General features: G+C 40.8%; 1 protein-coding gene across 10 annotated transcripts in view; it reads left to right on the forward strand.

The window, feature by feature from the left end:
• The window catches only part of RBMS3 (RNA binding motif single stranded interacting protein 3), an 816868-nt gene that overhangs the window by 229342 nt on the left and 562570 nt on the right, over positions 1–24956 (forward strand). For all 10 annotated transcript variants that reach the window (XM_004018199.6, XM_015102101.4, XM_015102103.4 and 7 more), the window contains exon 3: positions 20702–20760. In XM_004018199.6, coding sequence (XP_004018248.3) covers positions 20702–20760 — 59 coding nt within the window. The remainder of the gene's footprint in view (positions 1–20701; positions 20761–24956) is intronic.

Genomic DNA, 24956 nt, shown 5'->3' on the forward strand with positions numbered 1-24956 from the left:
TCTCCAATTATTCAACATAAATCTATGTATTTTTCTTTTCTTTTTTAAAATTCATTTTTATTATAGTATAATAGCTTTAAAATGTTGTTTTAGTTTCTACTGTACAGCAAAGTGAATCTGCTATACGTATGTATAACTCTCTCTTTTTTGGATTTGCTTCCCATTCAGCTCACCATGGAGCATTGAATACAGTTCCCTGTGCTATAGAGTAGGTTCTCATTATTTATCTATTTTACATATAGTATCAATAGTGTGGGTTTCCCAGGTAGCACTAATAGTAAAGAACTTTACTGTCAATTCAGGAGAGAGGAGATGCGGGTTCGATCCCTGGGTTGGGAAGATGCCCTGGAGGAGGGCCTGGCAGCCCTCTCCACTATTCTTGCTTGGAGAATCCCATGGACAGAGGAGCCTGGTGGGCTACAGTCCATAGGGTCGCCCAGAGTTAGACATGACTAAAGTGACTTAGCAAACACATGCACATCAATAGTGTATATATGTCAGTTCCAATCATCCAGTTCATCCCACCACTCTCAGGTATAAATTCTGCTGCGAAGCTATGTCTTCCATTTTGCATTGTTTTCTGTGGAGTCACACTTGTACTAGAATGGGCCACGTGTTGTAAAATCAGAAGCTTCTTTAAGGAATGAGTTACTCTAGAAGTGATTTCTAAAAATCCATGATGAATGTTCAGTTCAGTTCAGTTCAGTTGCTTGGTCGTGTCCAACTCTTAGCGACCCCATGAATTGCAGCATGCCAGGCCTCCCTGTCCATCACCAACTCCCATCATCAGACTCACGTCCATCAAGTCAGTGATGCCATCCAGCCATCTCATCCTCTGTCCTCCCCTTCTCCTCCTGCCCCCAATCCCTCCCAGCATCAGAGTCTTTTCCAATGAGTCAACTCTTCGCATGAGGTGGCCAAAGTACTGCAGTTTCAGCTTTAGCATCATTCCTTCCAAAGAAATCCCAGGACTGATCTCCTTCAGATTGGACTGGTTGGATCTCCTTGCAGTCCAAGGGACTCTCAAGAGTCTTCTCCAACACCACAGTTCAAAAGCATCAATTCTTCGGCGCATAGCCTTCTTCACAGTCCAACTCTCACATCCATACATGACTACTGGAAAAACCACAGCCTTGATGAGACAGACCTTAGTTGGAAAAGTAATGTCTCTGCTTTTGAATATGCTATCTAGGTTGGTTATAACTTTTCTTCCAAGGAGTAAGTGTCTTTTAATTTCATGGCTACAGTCACCATCTGCATGTACCGCTATACTATTCCCAAAGACCTTTGGTCATTTTTCTGCCTTTTGTGGTTAAAGTCATGTCCAACATGTACAAAAGTCTTACAAATGCTTTTGTGGCCCCAGGACTGATCAGAGGACTGACTTTTATCCAAGCATTTTCACTAGGTATTGAGAATGGTATAATATCAAGGGAAGAAGAGGGATTTTATAGACAAATACCCCTGAGTTCCAATATAAGCAGGTTAACTCGGTAGCTGTGTCGCATTGGGTAAAGTCACCTACTATATCTAAGTAATTTTTCATCCTTAAAAAGTGAGAATAGTAATATCCGTTTATTTGGAGGCTGTGAGAATTTCGTATACAGTGCCTAGTGCAGTCTGGGCAGCGACTGGCATATATGACTCCATTAATGATATGTGTGTATTTGTGTAGAAGTGTAGTCTACTACCCATCTAGCCTCTGCCACAGAGGAGTTTTCAGAGAAAGAGAAATATGGTGAGTTCAACATTGTTGTGTCTTTGAGGTGACCATTCAACATCCAAAGGGAAATATCCAATATCTCTAATTTTCCAATTAGAGACTCTAATTGGAGACTCCAGACTGAGGTATGATGGTGAAGACAGATCCAGAGGAGGAAATACGAGAGGGAAACAAAAAGAAATGGAAATTCAAAGTGTAGTAAAGAAGGGGATTTCTAGTTAATGGTTCTCACAATATGTTCTTGCTTCTTACCTGTGAGCTTGTTAAACATTGAAATTCTTGTGCATCCTTCCAGTCAAAGAGTCAAAACTGATGTTGGGGCACAGAGTTGTAAGAAGCCACCCAGATGATTCTGATGCCTCCTCAGACTCATAGATATTGTGGCTCCAAAAGAGAAGTGGGCTAAGAATTATGCTTGAGGTACACCCACTTTCAGAAATCTAGAAGAAGAAAAAGGGCAAGTAAAGGAGATAAAGAGTAATAATCTGAAAGGAAGGAAGATAACAACTGGGTTAATGTGCTGCAGGGGACCCAAAGGAGGATGTTTCCAGAGAAAGTTTTCAAAACAGTTGAGTGGTAGTGAGAACTCAAGGATGATGAGAACTGATATCTTTTTACTTATTAAGAAGGGAATATTACTTGACCATTAAAAATAATGAACTTGAGTCATTACCATACAAAGAAGAAAGAGAAAAACAAATATTGTGTATTAACACAAATATGTGAAATCTAGAAAAATGGTACAGATGAAACTTTTTGCAGGGCAGGAATAGAGAGCAGATATAGAGGATGGGCAGATGGACCCAGAGGAAGGGGAAGGGGTGAACGGAACCAATTGGGACAGTAGCATTGACATGTATTCAGTACTATGTATGAAGCAGACAGCGAGCGGGAGGCTGCCCTGCAGCGCAGGGAGCTCAGCTCTGTGCTCTGCGATGACCTAGGGGGGTGGGCCCAGGGGGTGGGAGGGAGGCTCAAGAAGGAGGAGATATACGTATACTTATAGTTGACTCTCCTTGTTGTACAGCAGAAACTAACATAACAGGGTAAGTAATTATACTCCATTTTTTTTTAAAAAAGAGAAATTACATAATTTTCAGCTATGTTCCAATAATGAAAGTCAGTATTTAGAAAGTAATTAGAAATTAGATAATGAGAAGAAAGAAATCATATGAGCAGAGCAATCATTCAGGAACATTCTCTCAAGGAACAGAAAGAGAGAAACAGGATGCTAACCAGTATATTGGGCGGGGGGCAATGTATGGCAAAAAAACACCATGATATTGTAAAGTAATTAGCCTCCAATTAAAATAAATAAATAATTTTTTTTAAAAAGATCTGCAGATATTTAAGGAAAAGTCAGAGGGGAAAATGCCCTTGTGTTGGGGAAAAACACTGTTTCAGAATACATAGATGATATACAGTTCATCTGTATAGCATCAGTTCATATAAGTTCCTACATATGAACAAATTCCCTTTTGAGAGCACATTCGTAAATCCAATTTGTTCATAAGTCCAACAAAGTTAGCCTAGGTACCCAGCTAACACAATCAGCTATAATTTCATTCAAACAATACATAAAAAACAAACACAACATTAAGCAAAACATGCTTAATCTTACAGTCTAGCATCTTGAGACTTACAATGGTACAGTAGAGCAATCGGCCATGCAGGGTCTGGCATCACGTGAACAGACAAGAAGAGTTCCTGGCTGGAGGAAGGAGAGGAGATGGGAGAAGGGAGGGCTGAAGGCTTGTTAGCAACAGGAGACAGAGGGCAGGCTGCAATTTCGGTCACACCTGATGCTGCCAGCACGGGTTCTTATTCCTTGCTGGTTTCAATTCTATCTACCATCCTGGAAAGCGGTCCAGTGATGCCTGCATCCAGTGCTGTCTCTTGTTCTCTCATCACAGATGGCATGGTGGCACTGGATTATACTCTGAACAGCTTCTGCAGCCTTCGTGTACCATTCTCCATTCAGGTCCTGTGCCTCAACAAGTAACAGTGCCTACTGAAATAAACAAAGGGGATCTTCATCCCCCTCATTATGCATCTCTTCAGTTCTTCAGTTACTTCTTGTTTCTCTTCATCCTTTCTGTGGGCACATTTGCTTCTTTGAAAACTCTCAACTTGAAGGTTCTTATGTAGGAGACTGTATGGGAATCAAGGGCATAGACGTGGCGGGGATGAATAGGAGTTGGCAGAGAAAATAGGAGGAGTCGTGGCTTCTGTTTTCAGACAAGAGGGTGGCAAGAGGCACTCGAGCTGAAAGGCGGGCTCTGTGCTCTGGAGCCAGATAGTCTGGGGTTCTACTTCTGCTACTTCCTGGTCACATGACCTTGAGAAAGTAACTTCAGGTGTCCCTGTCTCAGGGTCCTCATCTATAACACAGTTAGTGGCAGTGCCTGCCTCCCTGGGGTTGTTGTGATGACTAACAAGAACAGGTCTACATAGAGAGCTCATAGAAAGGGTTATAAAAGTGTCAAGTAAATAAAATAAATAGAGATGGACATTAAAGAGGTTTTGAAGGAGAGCCCCATGAATTCTTGACACAATGACTTTGTTTCTGGTGAGAGACATATTTAAAATCTCCAAAACCTAAAATCCACTTACAGAAGACTAGGGTTGGGCTGGTGAAGACCAAATGGTCCCAGCGTGGGATGCTATTGACAGCTGACTGTGCATGGATGAGCTAGCAGTAGACAGCAGTGAGAACCCAGGAAGGCCAGGGTCAAAATGTGGTACCCCAAGTGCTGTGCCTTGTTGGCTGCTTGCCAGGAAAGGGGGGAGCTTGGGAATGAGTGGGCCTGGGGTAGTCAGTGTAGCAGTGGGTCTTGGTGGGAGGTTAGATGCAGAAGCATCTGGGGAGGTAATGGGGGAGATGTGGAAGGGGCTGAACTTAGAGAACAGACTGAGCGAGGAGTTAGGTGTTGCCAAGAGAAGATGGGGTGAGTGGAAGAGAAACTCTGAATTGCCTTGGAGTATAAATCAGAGGTCATATGTGCATTAAAGCGTGTGCTTCCTAAGGGGTCTCTGCAAGCATGGGACTGGGACATGCAGGCTCCATCACATAAGCAAGATAAGTTGTTATCCAAGATATCATTTGTATGCTAGACAGAATATGTATAGGTAATAGACTGTAAGGCAGGCTTTAGTAAGATAATGAAAGAAATTTCAACATGTCACCCAGTGTACTAGGAATGTCAGCCCACACTCTTATTTCATCTTTATACCTGCTATAAACAAGAAGCAGGTCTAGTGGTTATACTCTACAGATCAGGAAACTGAGATGCCAAGGTACTGAGTAGTTGTTTTATATCCTATGGGTGGTACAGGTCAGATTCAAGTCCATATTTTTTTTTCTTTTTATTTTATGTTGCAATATAGATGATTAGCAATGTTGTGTTAGTTTTGGGTGTACAGCAAAGTGATTCGGTTATACTATACATGTATCTATTCTTTCTCAAATTCTCAGGTGCATATCAGTTGATTCCAAAGTCCATTCTCTTTTCACGTTATCAGAACAAGTACTGCAGGATGTTAAGCATGCTAAAATGTCCTATGATCAGTTGTAGGAAGTACTCAAAAGAATGGGGTTGCCATCCCATTGTTTTTACATGGAAATCCCTGTATCTCTAGCTTTCTTTAAGGCGACAGGTTAGATACTCTAATTGGACAACACAAATATACAACCTAAAGTGTAACCCAAGAGTTAACAACTAAGTGATTTTTGTTTTGTTTTGCTTTATAATTTGGAAGCATTCATTTTTGGACTGGTATATCCATTCCAGGTTTATATCCATGTCTAATTAAAGAACCAACAAAGACATAACAGATTAACTGTCATGATCTGCCTGCCAGTTATCTTTGTTCATATTAGTACTCTAATTCAAACTACGAATTTGCAACTAGATATATCAAGTAAAAGAAGAGAGTCACATAGACATTGCTTGTGCGTTTTCTTTGGACTCTTTCAAAAGTCCCTGACAAAAATTTCAAAGCCTCTGTCCTTGTGATGTAAGTTGTCCTTATATTGACTAGACGAAAAAATATTACTAAGCAAAACCCCTGAGGAGAATTTATAGTCAACCTCTTCCAACATAGATTATCATTTGAATGAAATCAAATGCTGTTTGCAGTTTTGAAAGTATTCAGTAGTTCTCCATGGCTTAGGAAAGTTCCCTAAGCCTGTGAGTTTTGCAGATGACAACCAACGTGCTTTGCTGTTTGTATGCTATTCTCTTTCTTGAGGTGATGGTTCTCAGAACAGTCAGCAGCATCAGTATCACCCAGGACTTCATTAGAGATGCAAATCTTTCAGGCCCACCTCATACCCGCTGAGTCAGTATTTCTGGGAGTTAGGCCCAGCAATTTGTATATCAGTAAGCCCTGGAAGAGATTCTGGGCCACATCAAAGTCTGAGAATCATTGTCTTGAAGTTGGTCAGAGTATAAATGCGGCACAGCAGTCCTGGCATCCTGGTGAATCTATAATTTACTAAATAGTAACTAATACATAAATCTACAAAAGAAACTTTTTTCCAAGTGTTTTTCTTATCCCTAAGACATGTAAAAAGCATTTCTGATTGTCAAGATATTGCTCCATCTTCATTTCTTTTAAATGTGTCTATTTTGGGCGATACTGGGTCTGCGTTGCTGTGTGTGCTCTTTGTGTGGTTGCAGCGAGCAGAGGCTACGCTCTAGGTGTGGTATGTGGGCCTCTCATTGCAGTGGCTCCTTTTTCTACTGAGCACTGAGCTCTAGGACACTTCAGCATCAGTAGCTGCCACTCGGGCTTAGTTGCCTCAAGGCATGAGGAATCTTCCCGGGACCAGAAATTGAACCCATGTCCCCTGCATTGACAGGTGGGTTTTCCACCACTGGACCACCAAGAAGTCCAATTGCTCATTCTTTAAACACTTCCTCCTCCTGGATATTTTCTTCAATTCTCCCAGCTAGAAAATCTTATATCGTATTCTTTGTAAGTTTAAAAGGAAATGTTGCTTTGTGCAATAGACTTGTGAAATGTATTTGGTGTGGATTCAAGAGCTTAATTACCTCTGGAGGGATCAAACAGAATACCCAGATTACAAGGCCAAGAACAAGTTTCTAGACTATCAGTTGTCTGTTCTGGGTGACCCTTGTTATCACACACAGGTCTTGGGTGACAGAGAGCTTGGAGGTGTTGTTTGACGGCTTGGCGGGACCCACTGCAGAATCATTGCATCAAGCATTCGAGGAAGAGTCTTGTCTGGATAGTCTCACCTTGGTTGCCTTTACCAAAGCTCACTAGTCCTCGGATAAGAGGTGACTGTGTTAGATTGCTAGGCTGCCATAGCTAAGTACCACTTAAGCGACAGAAATTTATTTTCTCATAATAAAACGATATGAGATGAAGGTGTCACAGGGGTGATTTATTCTAAGGTCTCTCTCCTCAGCTTGTAAATGACCATCTCATCCCTCTGTGCCTTTGTCCTAATTTATGATGTTGGTTGGTTTAGGGCCCACTCATAGGACTTGGTTTTACCTTCCCCTTTTAAAGGCAGTCTGTCCATATATTTACATTCTGAGTGCAAGGTGTTAAGACTTCAACATACGAATTTTAAGGGAATATGGTTCTTCCCACAACAGTTATTTCTAGTTTTGACTGCTCATTTTATATATATATATATATATATATATATATATATATATATATAGAAAGTCCTGTCTGACTCTTGCGACCCCATGGTCTGTAGCCTGCCAGGCTCCTCTGTCCATGGGATTCTCCAGGCAAGAATGCTGGCTGGAGTGGGTTGCCATTTCCTTCTTGAGGGAATCTTCCCAACCCAAGAATCGAACCCAGGTCTCCTGCATTGCAGGCAGATTCTTTACCGACTGAGCTACAAGGGAAGCTTATATATATATATTATATACACACACACACACATATTGGCTGCACTGGGTCTTAGCTGTGGCATGTGGGATCTTTAGTTGCAGTATATGGGATCTAGTTTTCCTGACTAGGGATCAAACCTAGGCCTCCTGGAGTGGGATCATGGAGTCTTAGCCACTGAACCACCAGGGAAGTTCCCTGACCACTTGTTAGTAAAATTAACTTGTAAATGCTTCAGAACATTAATGGATTATGGACTTGTTCTCTTGTAGATGGAATCCAGTTGATGTGGTCCCTCAAAGGGATAGTCCCACCACATTCCTACTGGATCCCCAAAGCCATACATATACCCCATTAGCATCTCCAGATGCCAATGAATGAATGAGCCATCTAGAAGTAGGCAAACAATCACATTGGCTGAAAGGATAATATTCCATCCCTTCAATAAATGTAGTACCTTTGTTCTTGTCTTGGAATCAGTATGGAAGGCATGTGAAAAATGAGTTAGCTGGGAGTTAATTGACTGCGTAACCTATTTTCAGTCTCTGCTTGTATTTTTTGAATTATAATACACAGTGGGTGATTCAGCAAAAGGCTTCAAAAAGAAATTCTTTAAAGAAAGATCTCACTGAATTGATGTCTTCATAATTCATGAAGAGTAGATCCATAAGAGCCCTATTTTCTCTTCAATTTTGAAAAATAAAAGATGCCGTTAGTTTAAATTAGGCTCATATGTGGAATAATCAAGGGTATCAACAAATCACTGTCATGCTATTCAAGAATGGGAGTAAATGACAAAAAGAACAGACTATTTCTTTAAAAAATTAAATGTAAAATCTGTCTTGATGGGTTTGGATAAACTTATTTTGAAGAGTTGATAGACAGTGTATGAATTTATAAAACTTGGTTGTGGAACCTCAGATTATAGTAAGTGGGTAGTTGTTGCAATTGGCTTCTGTTTGTGATTTGCAGAGTCCTCTCAGCTATAAACACGATGTTTTGGGACTGAGCTGTGTGTGGAGGATGTACTCAGGACATTTGGTGACTTTATAGATATGATGCACAGTTTAATTTTTATATTAAAAGATGCCCTGCAATGCTGTATGAGCTGCTTCTCATACTAGCTGGAGAAGGCAGTGAGCCCAGATGGAAAGAATTAGGGTAAAAAAGCATGTTCATTTATTTGTTTCCCCCAAGAAGCTGAAACCCCAGGAAGTTGACTATGGGTAGTATTTTATCTCTTCTAGCTACAGGAAATGAAAATATAGAAAAGAGAATTGGGGACCCTGCTGAGATGTCTATTTCCAGGCATTGTTCAGTAACTCAGTCACATTTTTTCCTCTAATATCAGATTTTGCTTTCCACTTGTGGGTGGTAGTAAAAAAAAAAAAATTCTGAACACAAATAAGTAATAAAATGTAAGTTTAAGAGTAATTTTATCTGAGAAATAATTTTTTTCAAGGTGTATAAAGATGTATTATAGGCAGTAGTTTTTACATTACTTTGACAAGACATCAGTAAGAGTTATTTAATATAATTCTTCACAAGTATATTACATGGATGACTTTTGTCTTTATGGTGGCTTTAGGTCTCTTCCCCCATGTAGTCTAAACTTGATTTACCTACATTAGGAGTTGACTTTGCAGGGCACAGAGGGTACAAGACCAGTCATGCAGAAAGTACCTGTTTGTCACTGTGAGAGTTCAGACATGAACTAGAACCAATGGCCCATTAAATACCCACTCTTGTTGTTTAAAGCATATTCTAGCTTTAAGAAATAATTGTTGATACAGAATCTTGTAGCTGAGCCAAGGACTGGAATTCCTGTAACTCTAGTCAGAGCAGAAGCTAAATTAAGCTGTTGTGTTCAAGGATTTTGTGATTCTGCTCCACTGGAAATTCTCATCTAGAGAGTAATTAGGAACAGGGGAAGCCAAGAAATAGCATACTTTGCTTTTTGGTGTGTGTGTGTGTGTGTGTGTGTGTGTGTGTGTGTGTGATTATGTTTTCCATGTATGGTAGTATTGTAATACTTTCTGAATTATAAATTATATTTATATTTTTAAGAAATCTAGAGGGGTGGGAGGGGTGAGAGGAAGGAGGTGCTATATGTATAATTATGGCTGATTTGTGTTGTTGTATGGCAGAAATCATTATAACATTGTAAAGCAACTTTCCTCCAATTAAAAAATAAATTTAAAAAATGTTGCTTGATAAAAGAGTCACAAATGTTTTCTATGAGAAAGCATTTTGTCTTGGGGATGTAAAAAACTGAAATTGATTCTTCCCATGTACTGTTGATACATTTAATGAAAGAGAAGTCTTCCATGTAAAAGTGTTATAGGTATATAATATAGGATGGAAGGTATATCATAGGTTAAAAGTCTCGTTGTTGGAGAGAATTCACTGAGATACAGTAATTTTCAATTTGCTCTTTAAAAGACAGAGCTAAATTTTAATTTGGAGGGTACTTACATGAAAATTTCAGGAGTAGCTTTCGAAAGCAATTAAGAAGGATTTTTGCCTTAAGGGTTGGTGTGCCTGATGTGAGATGGTTATAAATGCTCTAACTTCTTTTTCTTCCTCTGGATTTTACTTCTCTCATATTGTCTTGATGGGTGCTTTGTGTCGGGGGGAAATTCCTGCAGATGTTCCCTTTCTTCTCCTTTTTTGTTTTATTCTCTAAGATATGTACAGTTTTGCAAAAGTTCACTTGCCTGAATAGTCCAAATCTAGTAAACCTACTGTAGTTAATGTGTATGGGGATACGTACTTTTAACTATTGTCTATTGAACACACGTTCAAAGATTATATTACAGTCCTGGCTATTTTCCTAAAGGAAAGACTCTTGGGGTGAAATAAAGCTGTTAAGCGAGGTTGTGTTTGTGTGCTCCAGGGTTGGGGAAGGTGGAAGGATTAAGAATTTGGAGGAGGGGATGGGGCTGTATACATACAAGGTTTTAAAGCCAGTTCAAGGAGCATTTGAAAACCTAAATATCAATACGTATTTTGTAAAGGAATATTGGGCTTCCCTGGTGGCTCAGATGGTAAAGAATCTGTCTACAGTGCAGGAGACCTGTGATCGATCCCTGGATGGGGAAGATACCCTGGAGGAGGGCATGGCAACCCAGTCTAGTATTCTTGCCTAAGAATCCCATGGACAGAGGAGCCTGGTGGGCTACAGTCCACAGGGCCACAAATAGTCAGACTAAACTGAGCGACTAACACTTTCGCTTTCTTTCAAAGGAACATTGGGATAAGAATATTGGTTGACCTACAGGAAAATTTGGCCTTGGAGTACAGAATGAAGCAGGGCAAAGGATAATAGAGTTTTGCCAAGAGAACACACAGGTCATATCAAACACCCTCTTCCAACAACACAAGAGAAGGCTCTATACATGGACATCACCAGATGGTCAACACCAAAATCAGATTGACTATATTCTTTGCAGGCAAAGATGGAGAAGCTTTATACAGTCAGCAAAAACAAGACCGGGAGCTGACTCAAATCTGTGGCTCAGATCATGAACTCCTTATTGCCAAATTCAGCCTTCAATTTAAGAAAGTGGGAAAAACCACTAGACCATTCAGGTATGACCTAAATCAAATCCCTTATGATTATACACTGGAGGTAAGGGACTAGATCTGATAGACAGACTGCCTGATGGACTATGGATGGAGGTTTGTGACATTGTACAGGAGACAGGGATCAAGATCATTCCCAAGAAAAAGAAATGTAAAAAAACAAAATGGCTGTCTGAGGAGGCCTTACAAATAGCTGTGAAAAGAAGAGACTTGAAAAGCAAGGAGAAAAGAAAAGGTATACCCATTTGAATGCAGAGTTCCAAAGAATAGCAAGGAGAGATAAGAAAGCCTGCATCAGTATTCAATGCAAAGAAATAGAGGAAAACTATAGAATGGGAAAGACTAGAGATCTCTTCAAGACAATTAGAGATACCAAGGGAACATTTCATGCAAAGATGGGTTCATTAAAGGACAGACATGGTATGGACCTAACAGAAGCAGAAAATATTAAGAAGAGGTGGCAAGAATACAGAGAAGAACTGTACAAAAAAGACCTTCACGACCCAGGTAATCGTGATGGTGTGTTCGCTCACCTAGAGCCAGACATCCTGGAATGTGAAGTCAAGTGGGCCTTGACTGGTTCACTACGAACCAAGCTAGTGGAGGTGATGCAGTTCCAGTTGGGCTCTTTCAAATCCTAAAAGAGGATACTGTGAAAGTGCTGCACTCAATATGCCAGCAAATTTGGAAGACTCAGCAGTGGCCACAGGACTGTAAAAGGTCAGTTTTCTTCCAATGCCAAAGAAAGGCAATGCCAAAGAATGCTCAAACTACTGCACACTTGTCCTCATCTCACACGCTACTAAAGTAATGCCCTAAATTCTCCAAGTGAGGCTTCAGCAATATGTGAACCATGAACTTCCAGATGTTCAGCTTTTTTTAGAAAAGGCAGAGCAACCAGAGATCAAATTGCCAACATCCACTGGATCATCGAAAAAGCCAGAGAGTTCCAGGAAAACATCTATTTCTGTTTTATTGACTATGGCAAAGCCTTTCACTGTGTGGATCACAATAAACTGTGGACAATTCTGAAAGAGATGGGAATATCAGGCCACCCAACCTGCCTCTTGAGAAACCTGTATGCAGGTCAGGAAGCAACAGTTAGAACTGGGCATGGAACAACAGATAGGTTCCAAATAGGAAAAGGAATACATCAAGCCTGTATATTGTCACCCTGCTTATTTAACTTATATGCAGAGTACATCATGAGAAATGCTGGGCTGGAGGAAGCACAGCTGGAATCAAGATTGCTGAGAGAAATATCAATCACCTCAGATATGCAGATGACACCATCCTTGTGGCAGAAAGTGAAGAAGAACTGAAGAGCCTCTTGATGCAAGTGAAAGAGGAGAGTGGAAACGTTGGCTTAAAACTCAACATTCAGAAAATGAAGATCATGGCATCTGGTCCCATCACTTCATGGCAAATAGATGGGGAAACCATGGCTGACTTTATATTTTGGGGCTTCAAAATCATGAAGTTAAAAGCCATGAAGTTAAAAGATCCTTACTCCTTGGAAGGAAAGTTATGACCAACCTAGATAGCATACTAAAAAGCAAAGACATTACTTTGTCAACAAAGGTCTGTCTAGACAAGGCTATGGTTTTTCCTGTAGTCATGGGTGTGAGAGTTGGACTATAAAGAAAGCTGAGTGCTGAAGAATTGATGCTTTTGAACTGTGGTTTTGGAGAAGACTCTTGACAGTCCCTTGGACTACAAGGAGATCCAACCAGTCCATCCTAAAGGAGATCAGTCCTGAGTGTTCATTGGAAGGACTGATGTTGAAGCTGAAACTCCAATCGTTTGGCCACCTGATGCGAAGAGTTGACTCACTGGAAAAGACCCTGATGCTGGGAAAGAGTGAGAGCAGGGGGAGAAGGGGATGACAGAAGATGAGATGGTTAGATGGCATCACTGACTCAATGGACATGAGTTTGAGTGAACTCTGGGAGTTGGTGATGGACAGCGAGGCCTGGCGTGCTGTGGTCCATGTGGTCATGAAGAGTTGGTTACGACTGAGCGACTGAACTAACTGAACTGAATTAATGTTAAGGCAATGGCACCCCACTCCAGTACTCCTGCCTGGAAAATCTCATGGACAGAGGAGCCTGGTGTGCTGCAGTCCATGGGGTCGCTAAGAGTTGGACATGACTGAGCGACTTCACTTTCACTTTTCACTTTCATACATTGGAGAAGGAAATGACAACCCACTCCAGTGTTCTTGCGTGGAGAATCCCAGGGATGGCGGAGCCTGGTGGGGTGCATAGTCCAGTCTGTGGGTTCCCATAGAGTCAGACACGACTGAAGAGACTTAGCAGCAGCAGCAGCAGGGCAGTAAACTGTAACCTTAAGGTTATGTTCTCCACTGGACAGAATTTATTTACATCCCTGCTCAATAAAAATCCACAAGTTAAAAAAATGGGGTAATAGACATTCGATAGTGATAAACACCAACAATAAATTGAACGTATGGGTAATTGTGTGTTTAAATACATCAAGAACCTAGTTAATAAAATCCCAAAGATTAAAGTAAGATCAACATTAATTATAAATGTAAATTATCCTTTCAGCAAGTAGCTGCCTGAGAAGTTTTCTTTGTGGAAGATTTTGACAGTCTAAATAGCAGTATTTTGTTTTGTTTTGTTTTGTTGTTTTGGGGGATTTTTTGGTTGTGCTGGACCTTTGTGGTGGCATTAGGCTCTCTAGTGGTGTCATACAGGCACTGGAGTGCGTGGCCTCAGGAGTTGTGGCATGTGGGTTTAGTCCCACAGCATGTGGTATCTTAGTTCCTTGATCAGGGATTGAACCCATGCCCCCCTGCATTGTAAGACAGATTCTTCACTCCTGGACCATCAGGAAATTCCCAGTAGTAGTTTCAAGCTGTCATTTGGGATAGAACCTTAACCTCCTTCCACTACTTGTCTGCTTCAGAGACTGAGACGGACTAGAGATAATTCTACATTGCAGATAACAGCAAAAAGTTATTGCAAGTAAAGCTTACATTAAATGAGCACTTTCTGTATGTCAACCAGTGTTATCAACACTCTAGGTAAATCCCACCTACCCTCACAACAACCCTATGGAGTAGAGACTATTGTCATCATTTTATAGGTTTATAAGTAAATATATATAATTTTAAGTAAATAAATCAATATTAAAAGATAAATTTATACCATGATGGCTTCCCAAGTGGTGCAGTGATAAAGAATCTGCCTGCTAATGTAAGAGACCCCAGACGAGGATTTGATCCCTGGCTTGGGAAGATCCCCGAAAGGAGGGCATGGCTAACCACTCCAGTATTCTTGCCAGGGATATCCCATGGACAGAGAGGAGCCTGGCAGGCTACATTCCATGGGATCATAAAAAGTTGGACACGGTTGAGAGCTTTTAAGCTCCACTTACATCATGACAGATGATGAAATGATGCAAAGACCATGTAAGACTTACTTAGCCAATCAAATATACCCAGGCTGAACTGAGATTTGAGTCATGGAGGTTGGTCACCACAATATATTCTTCTAATGACTACTTTGCATTGCCCTGGATGTCAAATATTTGGATCGCCAAAGACATGAAAGTTGTTGGAATAAGAAAATTGATGTATGTAACTTTTCTACTCTAGAAGCTGCACACAACATTATTTAGTTCATTTCAGTCACTCAGTTGTGTCCAACTCTTTGCAACCCCATAAACTGCAGCATGCTAGGCCTCCCTGTCCATCACCAACTCCCGAAGTTTACCCAAACTCATGTCCATTGAGTTGGTGATGACATCGAACCATCTCATCCTCTGTCGTCCCCTTCTCCTCCTGCCCTCAATCTTTCCCATCATCAGGGTATTTTCCAATGAGTCTGATCTTCGCATCAGGTGGCCAAACGGTTGGAGTTTCAGCTTCAACATCAGTCCTTCCAGTGAACACCCAGGACTGGTCTCCTTTAGTATGGAGTAGTAGTCCAAGGGACTCTCAAGAGTCCTCTCCAACACCACAGTTCAAAGCAATCAATTCTTCAGTGCTCAGCTTTCTTTATAGTCCAACTCTCATACCCATGCGTGGCTACTGGAAAAACCATTGCCTTGACTAGACGGACTTTAACTGAAAAGTAATGTCTTTGCTTTTTAATATGCTATCTAGGTTGGTCATAACTTTCCTTCCAAGGAGTAAGCATCTTTTAACTTCATGGCTACAATCACCATCTGCAGTGATTTTGGAGCCCCAAATAGAAGTCAGCCGTGGTTTCCATTGTTTCCCCATCTATTTGCCATTAAGTGATGAGACCAGATGCCATGATCTTTGTTTTCTGAATGTTGAGTTTTAAGCCAACGTTTCCATTTTCCTCTTTCACTTTCATCAAGAGGCTCTTCGGTACTTCTTCACTTTCTGCCATAAGGGTGGTGTCATCTACATATCTGAGGTGATTGATATTTCTCTCAGAAATCTTGATTCCAGCTTGTGATTCCTCCAGCCCAGCATTTCTCATGATGTACTCTGCATATAAGTTAAATAAGCAGGGTGACAATATACAGGCTTGACGTACTCTTTTTCCTATTTGGAACCTGTCTGTTGTTCCATGCCCAGTTCTAACTGTTGCTTCCTGACCTGCATACAGGTTTCTCAAGAGGCAGGTTGGGTGGTCTGATATTCCCATCTCTTTCAGAATTGTCCACAGTTTATTGTGATACACACAGTGAAAGGCTTTGCTATAGTCAATAAAACAGAAATAGATGTTTTCCTGGAACTCTCTTGCTTTTTCAATGATCCAGTGGATGTTGGCAATTTGATCTCTGGTTGTTGTGCCTTTTCTAAAAAAAGCTGAACATCTGGAAGTTCACGGTTCACATATTGCTGAAGCCTCACTTGGAGAATTTCGGGCATTACTTTAGTAGCGTGTGAGATGAGGACAATTGTGCAGTAGTTTGAGCATTCTTTGGCATTGCTTTTCTTTGGCATTGGAAGAAAACTGACCTTTTACAGTCCTGTGGCTGAGTCTTCCAAATTTGCTGGCATATTGAGTGCAGCACTTTCACAGCATCCTCTTTTAGGATTTGAAAGAGCTCAACTGGAACTGCATCACCTCCACTAGCTTGGTTCGTAGTGAACTAGTCAAGGCCCACTTGACTTCACATTCCATGATGTCTGGCTCCAGGTGAGCGAACACACCATCACGATTACCTGGGTCATGAAGGTCTTTTTCGTATAGTTCTTCTCTGTATTCTTGCCACCTCTTCTTAATATCTTCTGCTTCTGTTAGGTCCATACCATGTCTGTCCTTTAATGAGCCCATCTTTGCATGAAATGTTCCCTTGGTCTCTCTGATTTTCTTGAAGAGATCTCTAGTCTTTCCCATTCTATAGTTTTCCTCTATTTCTTTGCATTGAATACTGATGCAGGCTTTCTTATCTCTCCTTGCTATTCTTTGGAACTCTGCATTCAAATGGGTATATCTTTTCTTTTCTCCTTGCTTTTCACTTCTCTTCTTTTCACAGCTATTTGTAAGGCCTCCTCAGACAGCCATTTTGCTTTTTGGCATTTCTTTTTTGGGGGACTGAAAGGTTGTTGCTACCCACAAATAGACGCCGGATTCTTGGCCTCCAGGGGAGAAGAATTCAATCCAGGGCCAGAGACGAGGCTTGATTGCTCAGAGCTTTGTGTAATAAAGTTTTATTAAAGTATAAAGGTGATAGAGAAATCTTCTGACATAGGCATCAGAAGGCGGCAGAAAGAGTACCCTTCTGCTAGTCTTCATCTGGATGTTATATAGTTGCTAGCAGTCTGTTAATGAAAGAAAGGAATGTCTTAAAACTCAGAATGGCACCTTGCCCCTCATCCATAAGATGCAGTATGGGATAATCTTGGCTCCAGAAGATTCATCCAGGGCCATACTTGAAGCTTGTAGAAGGGCAGATTACCATACAAATAGTTTCATTTACATAGATTAGGCGAACAATATCTGAGTATAACATAATATTTTGCCAAGAAGCTTCTGAGCCATTAGGCAGAATGGACTTGAAGACAGAGTCTGGGGTAAATGCATAGTACATTAACATAGCTTAAGACAAATATTTCCATTAGAAAAATGCATTGGTTCACTCAAGGTTTGAGAATAGTTAACTTCAGGTGAAACCAGGTGTCATTATTGCAACACAGTATTTTAAGAGCAACCTCCTTTTAAATTTGTATAGAGATGGAAAAATATATCGCTGGTTTGTTTCCTCCTGCCTCTTCAGTTCAGTTCAGTTCAGTCGCTCAGTCGTGTCTGACTCTTTGCGACCCCATGAATCGCAGCACGCCAGGCCTCCCTGTCCATCACCAACTCCTGGAGTTCACTCAGACTCACGTCCATCGAGTCAGTGATGCCATCCAGCCACCTCATCCTCTGTCGTCCCCTTCTCCTCCTGCCCGCAATCCCTCCCAGCATCAGAGTCTTTTCCAATGAGTCAACACTTCGCATGAAGTGGCCAAAGTACTGGAGTTTAAGAGAGATAAAAATGTCTGACAGTTTCAGCCTATTTCCTCCGTTTGGAGACTCCTGGCCTTCCTGCCTGTTACCCTCTCAGAATGGTCTTGATCCCTGTCTCCTGTACAATGTCACAAACCTCCGTCCATAGTTCAGGCACTCTGTCTATCAGATCTAGTCCCTTAAATCTATTTCTCACTTCCAGTTTATAATCGTTAGGGATTTGATTTAGGTCATACCTGAATGGTCTAGTGGATTTCCCCACTTTCTTAAATTTAAGGCTGGATTTGACAATAAGGAGTTCATGATCTGAGCCACAGTCACCTCCTGGTCTTGTTTTTGCTGACTGTATAGAGCTTCTCCATCTTTGGCTGCAAAGAGTATAATCAATCTGATTTTGATGTTGACCATCTGGTAATGTCCTTGTATAGAGTCTTCTCTTGTGTTGTTGGAAGAGGGTGTTTGCTATGACCAGTGAGGTCTCTTGGCAAAACTCTATTAGCCTTTGCCCTGCTTCATTCTGTACTCCAAGGCTAAATTTGCCTGTTACTCCAGGTATTTCTTGACTTCCTATTTTTGCATTCCAGTCCATTATAATGAAAAGGACATCTTTTTTGAGTGTTAGTTCTAAAAGGTCTTGTAGGTCTTCATAGAACCATTCAACTTCAACTTCTTCAGCATTACTGGTTGGGGCATGGACTTGGATTATTGTGATATTGAATGGCTTGCCTTGGAAATGAACAGAGATCATTTTGTTGTTTCTGAGATTTAAGCACTGCACTAAATTAAAAAATGTCATATCCAAATGCCTACTATTAACTTTCACAAGTTAGGAGATTTTGATCAAATTACTGATCTTTTAGAACATATTTTCTTCTTCTGCAAAATAGTTATAGATATTTTCAACCCTAGCTGTCTTTGATTTTGTTTTATATATAGCGATGCAGGAGAAGAATGGTTACTAAGTATACAAGTGGCTGAAGCTTCAGGGTTATGTGGGTGATTTGGACAGCTCCAGCCCAGTTCTACCTGACTTAGCAAGGGTGGAGCTTGTAGATGAGAATCATCGCAGACCCCTTCTACTGATCTCATTGCTGTTTCTGTTGTGACCTACTAATAGATCAGCTCCTATTGGAATGATTTTCAAGGCTATAGGTGGTATTATTATAATAACAGTGAAAGTGAGAGAAAGTGAAAGTTGCTCAGTCATGTCCAACTCTTTGTGACCCCCATGGGCTATAAAGTCCATGGAATTCTCCAGGCCAGAATACTAGAGTGGGTAGCCTTTCTCTTTTCCAGGGGATCTTCCCAATCCAGGGATTGAACCCAGGTCTCCTGCATTGCAGCTGGATTCTACACCAGCTGAGCCACAAGGGAAGCATTCTCAGCACTATGGTATTTTCAACACTAGAATTTTAATAAATGACCACTGAAATGCTCCAAAGCATCAATGATCTAGTAAAAGGTGGTTACAAATGCAAAAGAAATATTGGAATGTTTAATATTCATTAAACACAGAATCTTTCATATTTAACCTATGTTCTTAATACATGGAGTCTTTAACATTTAGCCAATGTTCTTACACTTTATTTTTGTTGATGTTCAGTTACTAAGCTGTGTCCAGCTCTTTGCAACAGTAGCATGCCAGGCTCCTGTCTTCCACTATCTCCCAGAGTTGCTCAAATTCACATCCATGGAGTCCATGATTAATTCAGTCATCTCATCCTCTGCCGCCAACTTCTCCTTTTGCCTTCAATCTTTCTCAGCATCAGAGTCTTTTCCAGTGAGTTGCCTCTTCACATCACGTGGCCAAAGTGTTGGAATTTGAACTTCAGCAACAGTCCTTCCAGTGAATGTTCAGGGTTGATTTCTTTTAGGATTGACTGGTTTGATCTCTTTACAGTCCAAGAGACTCTCTCAAGAGTCACTTCCAGCAGCACAGTTTGAAAGCATCGACTCTTTGGTGCTCAGCCCTCTTTATGATCCAACTTTCATAACTGTACATGACTACTAGAAGAACACAGCTTTCACTATGTGGGTGTTAGTTCGCAAAGTGATCTCTTTTAGGAACACAAAATTATAGGAAAATTTGCCAGAGATTTTCTGACCATACCTGAAATGTTGAACATAATAAACTTAGTACTTAAATTTGCATTATAGCTTATCCAAGTCTTATGTTGATACAGAAGCATCTTTCATGGAATCTTAAAGAAGGACCAGGTTTTAGGAATTATCTTGTCTCATCATTTATTCTTCATAAATGGGCTTAACAAGATTTTCTCATTCCCCTTATGCCCCATCTTTAAAAAAAAACTGACAGTAGATTTTCTGCTAGGGTTATGAAATAATACAGCTATGATGTATCTAGATATATATAGTAGAAACGTTGCTATTGAGGAAGCACCATAGATAACCTATATCATTTGTTATTTACAGCAGATCCCTATTAAGCTTCTATTACTGATGCACTAGGCATGGGGAATACAACTCAGTTCTTATCCTCTATTAACTTACAGTAAAATTAATACTGTTTTAGTAGCAAAAAAAAGTCCTCTTTGTCCTAGGACCTACTAGGAATGACAGCATTTCAATGTAACATTCTTGCAAATCCTGCAAGGTGATTATTCCAGTTCTCATTTTTACAAATGAGAAAGTGGGCTTGGAGAAGTTATGCTGAACTGCTCAGAATCAGAGAGCTAGCTAAGTGCCAGAGTTGGACACAGGCACTGAGCAGTCTGGTTCCAAGTTCTGTGCATTTTTCCATGAATCCACAGAGTATAATTTGCTTTGATCACAATCACACACAATCCCCTCTCAGCCAGCTATGACAGCCTGACAGGTTTATTTTCGAAGGTTCAACCCAATGATTATGAAGGGAAGGAAGCCCGTTCTTGAGCTGTAAAGAGGTGCTGGTGAAAAGAGGTTATCCAGCTGTGAAATGGGGATTCAGAGCTTGTTTGCTTGGTTTATTCCTGCTTAACTGTGTGTGCACCAATGTTCATCACAGTGTTTTGAGTATCTTCAATGAGTTACAATAACATGGATTTTTCTGTCTCTCTTTCAGGTATGGAAAAATTGTATCCACAAAGGCAATCCTGGACAAAAACACAAATCAATGCAAAGGTATGTATCAGGACATCTGTAAGTGAGATCACACTTGTGTGTTCCACTAATGCCTCCTGCCAGGCAAGGCCTGGGCATCAGCTGCACGAGGATCCCTGCGTACAGTATACGGCAAACTGTTCATAATGATGCCTGGGCTTTGATCAGTTGAGTTTCTAGTAACATTGCTCATTAATTATTTTTTCATTAACAAACAAAATGAAAATCACAAATCAGAAAAAGTATCAAATTGCTTCAGCGTAAGACTAAATTACCTCCTAACAACTCTGGGTTGTCTGATTTGAATGATATCATCAGTGATGCAAATTGATTTCCTATATAAAAATGAAGAACTCTGGGGAAAACTTTCCATGCCAAACACATTTTCATTTATCTGTTGTTTAAGGCTTTAGCTACATTGTTTGACTAGGAATGGATTTACTGGTGGGCCCATTGTGTCTAAGCCTCAGCTGTAAGCATTTCATGGAATCTCAGAATTTGTATCATATCAAGGCTTTTTCCTTTTGTTGGAAATATTTCTGAAGTTATTTGACTATATCTGTGGCTCATGTATTTTTCATGTCTGGGAATCCATACTCTTTTAAGGGTGGCATTCATTTATTCATGAAATCTAAATGGTCTGTCTTGCTTGACTCAGTTTTTACTGGAAAGTTGGAACGCTTCTTGTAACATGTGTTATTTGCTGTTTTTTTTAATCCAGTCATTTTTATAATACCAACATCAAGAAATATGTTAGATACAAGGTCATTCTAAACATTGCCCCTGTTTCTCATACAAACGTAATGTATACAAATTTGGGGGCCATTTAAATACTGCAGGTATATCCTGACTTAATTGGAGAATGGTCAGATTCAATTTATCAGTTAAAGAAAAAGTGTCATTCCTTTTCTCCTATAAACTCACAAATGCCCTGGGAATTTAGCTACTACAAGACAAAAAGTGGTAAGACAACACTTCTATCATCTAATAGCTCAATTTCTAGTCGAAAATGAAACTACCAAGAAAACCAAGAAACTAATCTTAATGTATGTGTTAGGATCCATAAGCCTAATATATAAGAGAGTATAGCAGAGATGGCTACAATACAGGAATCCACAAAATATGGTGAGAGGAGAATATGAGGATTCCCTTTTGGACAATGACGTTTGAAAAGGCAAAATGAATGGACATGGAAAGGTTGATGTTCAGGAGGAAGAATTTCAGAATGTAATTGAGCAGACTCACATACCAGAAATAGAAAAATGCCCCAGTAAGAGTATCATTAGAAGGAAGGAAGGGGTCAGGATTTTGGAGGTATTTTTAGAGTATACTGACTGTTTTGAGCTTAATGCTCTATGTAACTGTTGCTTTTCTTTCTTTTTTTTTTTTTTTTTTGAGCAGAAATGATATGATTTTATTATGAGTTCTAGTTATTTTGCCAAAGCAAGTGAAACCGAGTTACAAGGGGGAGGAAACAAGAGGCAGAGAGAAAACAAGGCAGATTTAAAATACAGAGATGACCAGGAAAATGAGGAAGGTCCTCCAGGCACTGGTAGAGAAACGGAAAGGGAGGCACCATGAGTTTTCAAAGGTAGAATTAGATATTTGCTATGAAGGTGAAAGGACATGGGCAATGAAATTCACATACTGAACTGTTGTGACTGGGGAGGAGGGCTGTGTCAACGACTGAGGCAGGAAGTCCAAAAGGAGTATGAGTGAGTCTTGGGGAGAAGTGCTGAGTTCATGTATCAGATGCCCTGATCTAGAGGTCCTGGGGTACCATCCCCGAGGGAGAGGTCAAGCCAGAGCTACAGGGAAGCTCAGAGTTGCTATGGTTACCATAACCAAGGGAGGACATAATGACACCAAAGGATCCTGGTAGGGGAGGGGGTGGAGTGGGGGGCACGATGTAGGCAGCTAGAAACTGAACCTTGGATGATGTATACGTACAGAGTTGGGCCACGACTGTAACTTCACTGTCATCCTGTGGGAAGCATGTGTGTGTGAGAAGCATTAGACTGTTAATTATATTGCTTCCAGACATGCCTGACTGACTGATCCCAAAGTCTTTGGGGTAAAAATTTTTATAGGAACAGGCTTCCCTGGTGGTTCAACAGTAAAGAAGCCGTCTGCAGTGAAGGAGCTGCAAGAGACATGGGTTCAATCCCTGGGTCAGGAAGATCCCCTGGAGGATAGCATGGCAACCCACTCCAGTATTCCTACCTGAAGAACCCCATGGACAGAGGAGCCTGGCAGGCTACAGTCTATGGGGTCAGAAAAGAGGCGGACATGACTGAAGCAACTTAGCACACATGCACTCGTCTATAAGAACAATCAGAGAACATTGAGGCACCCACCTCAGGCAGTCAGTTATATTCATTGAGCCCCTCTCAGAAAAGCAGATGCTTCACAGACAAGTGAGTGCTGCAAACCACAGTGGATCCCATGACATGTCTGATCCATGGAGTCGTCTATATGAGGGGACCCTCCATGAGGCAAAGGTTTGCTCAAGAGTGCAGGCATCACTTGTCAGTGTACAATACTGGGGACAACAAAAGCATTGATTGTTAACCTGGAAAACCTGTATTCTTGTACTGTAATAACAAGCTTTGAAGAGGAAGAGGATGTAGCTGAAATGGATTGTCAGAGTTTCCATATGCGGTTACCTCTTAATTGGGGAGTTCTTGATCTGGACAAATGCTATGGGTATCCTTCTCTGAACTCCTAAGACTCCTATCCACATTATCCTCTAACTGCTTATTTAATTGCCTTTGTCTCTCTCCAAAGAGACCTTTTTAGTCAATGAAGACAGGACCTGTGTAATCTAGAAAATGTTATCTTCGGAGCAGGGAATTGCAAGGGAATGTGTCATTGTCTATTGGAAATAATTGAAAAAAATATTAGAACATGGCTCTGTTTAAACGTCAACTTTCTGCGTGTGTTTTATAATGTACGTATCAGTAAAATTTTGCAAATGCTTATTTTAAACACATAAATATATCAATATTGAGTTTACTATTCCATATTTTTATTCATAAGCATATGGATGTAAAAAGTAGTTTTGGAGAGTACTTGTCTCAAACATAAGAAGCACTGATACATTTGGAAGGAGAAAATGGGGGAAGGAAAGGAGAGGAGAAAGGGAGGAACCACCTGGAGACATCACTGGAGGAAGGGTAGGTAAGGCTGATTTTATGAGAGGTAGATCTTTTATCTTGAGGCTCATGTGAAAAAGTTGGGGGCATCATGTAGTCTAAGACTCCAGGGGCCTTTTCTGGCCTCAGTGTTTTGAGCCTGTGGATGGCGGTGATAGCCAAAACTCAACTTTCACCAAGGACATGGTGGGGACAGGGGGTAGCCTAAAACTAAACCTTAGTTACAGAGAGGTACTACTGCCACTTCCATGTTTGGAGAAAAATACTACTTTAATGATATTTTTGAGTCATATTTAGAGTATTTTGTTTTTCAGAAAAATGGCCCCTAAAATCGTTACAGATAGAAACTCCTTAAAATTGGAAGTGAGAGTGCAATTGCATTTATGGAAAATGGTTTACAGTTGTTGATGTGTGCAAGCAAGTTGCTGAAGTAGGGAGGAAGGTCACGGTGACATGTAAGGAGTTGATGGAACCAGACCCCAGAGCAGCACTGAATTATTGATTTAAATAGCCAAGAATTGGAGCAGGTGTAATGTTGGGAAGATGGACTGATCCTAAAAGTATTTATGGAGAAATAATAGGAAAGATACAAAGAGTTTGAAGACCATCGGGGACATGAAGGTGTGTTGGTTATAAACTGTTGTGATGTGAGATTCCAGTTGGAGATTTGAGGTAGGAGGGAAGCCGTTAAGAGTTAGGAGCAAAAAGGACTCCCCACAAGGACATCCAATGAGAGAAGGGGTGGTAGGGGGAAAACACATTTGGAAGGGCTACAAAGGCCCTGTGTCCCCCGGATGAATTAGTTGATGATTGGAAAGATACAAGTCAAAGCAATTTGCAGTGATAGTTTACATCCACTCACGTTGCAGACATAACTTGCAGGCCCTCTGGTGCTGGATGCTGTGAAACTGATTCACCCCTTCTTTATCTGTTGTGCTCAGTCACGCAGTCATGTCTGACTCTGCTACGCTATGGACTGTAGCCCGCCAGGCTCCTCTGTCCAAGAGGTTTTTCAGGCAACAATATCAGGGTGGGTTAGGACCATGCTAACTTGGTAGCGTC

Source organism: Ovis aries, chromosome 19 (assembly GCF_016772045.2).
Source record: "Ovis aries strain OAR_USU_Benz2616 breed Rambouillet chromosome 19, ARS-UI_Ramb_v3.0, whole genome shotgun sequence".
NCBI classification, from domain to species: domain Eukaryota; kingdom Metazoa; phylum Chordata; class Mammalia; order Artiodactyla; family Bovidae; genus Ovis; species Ovis aries.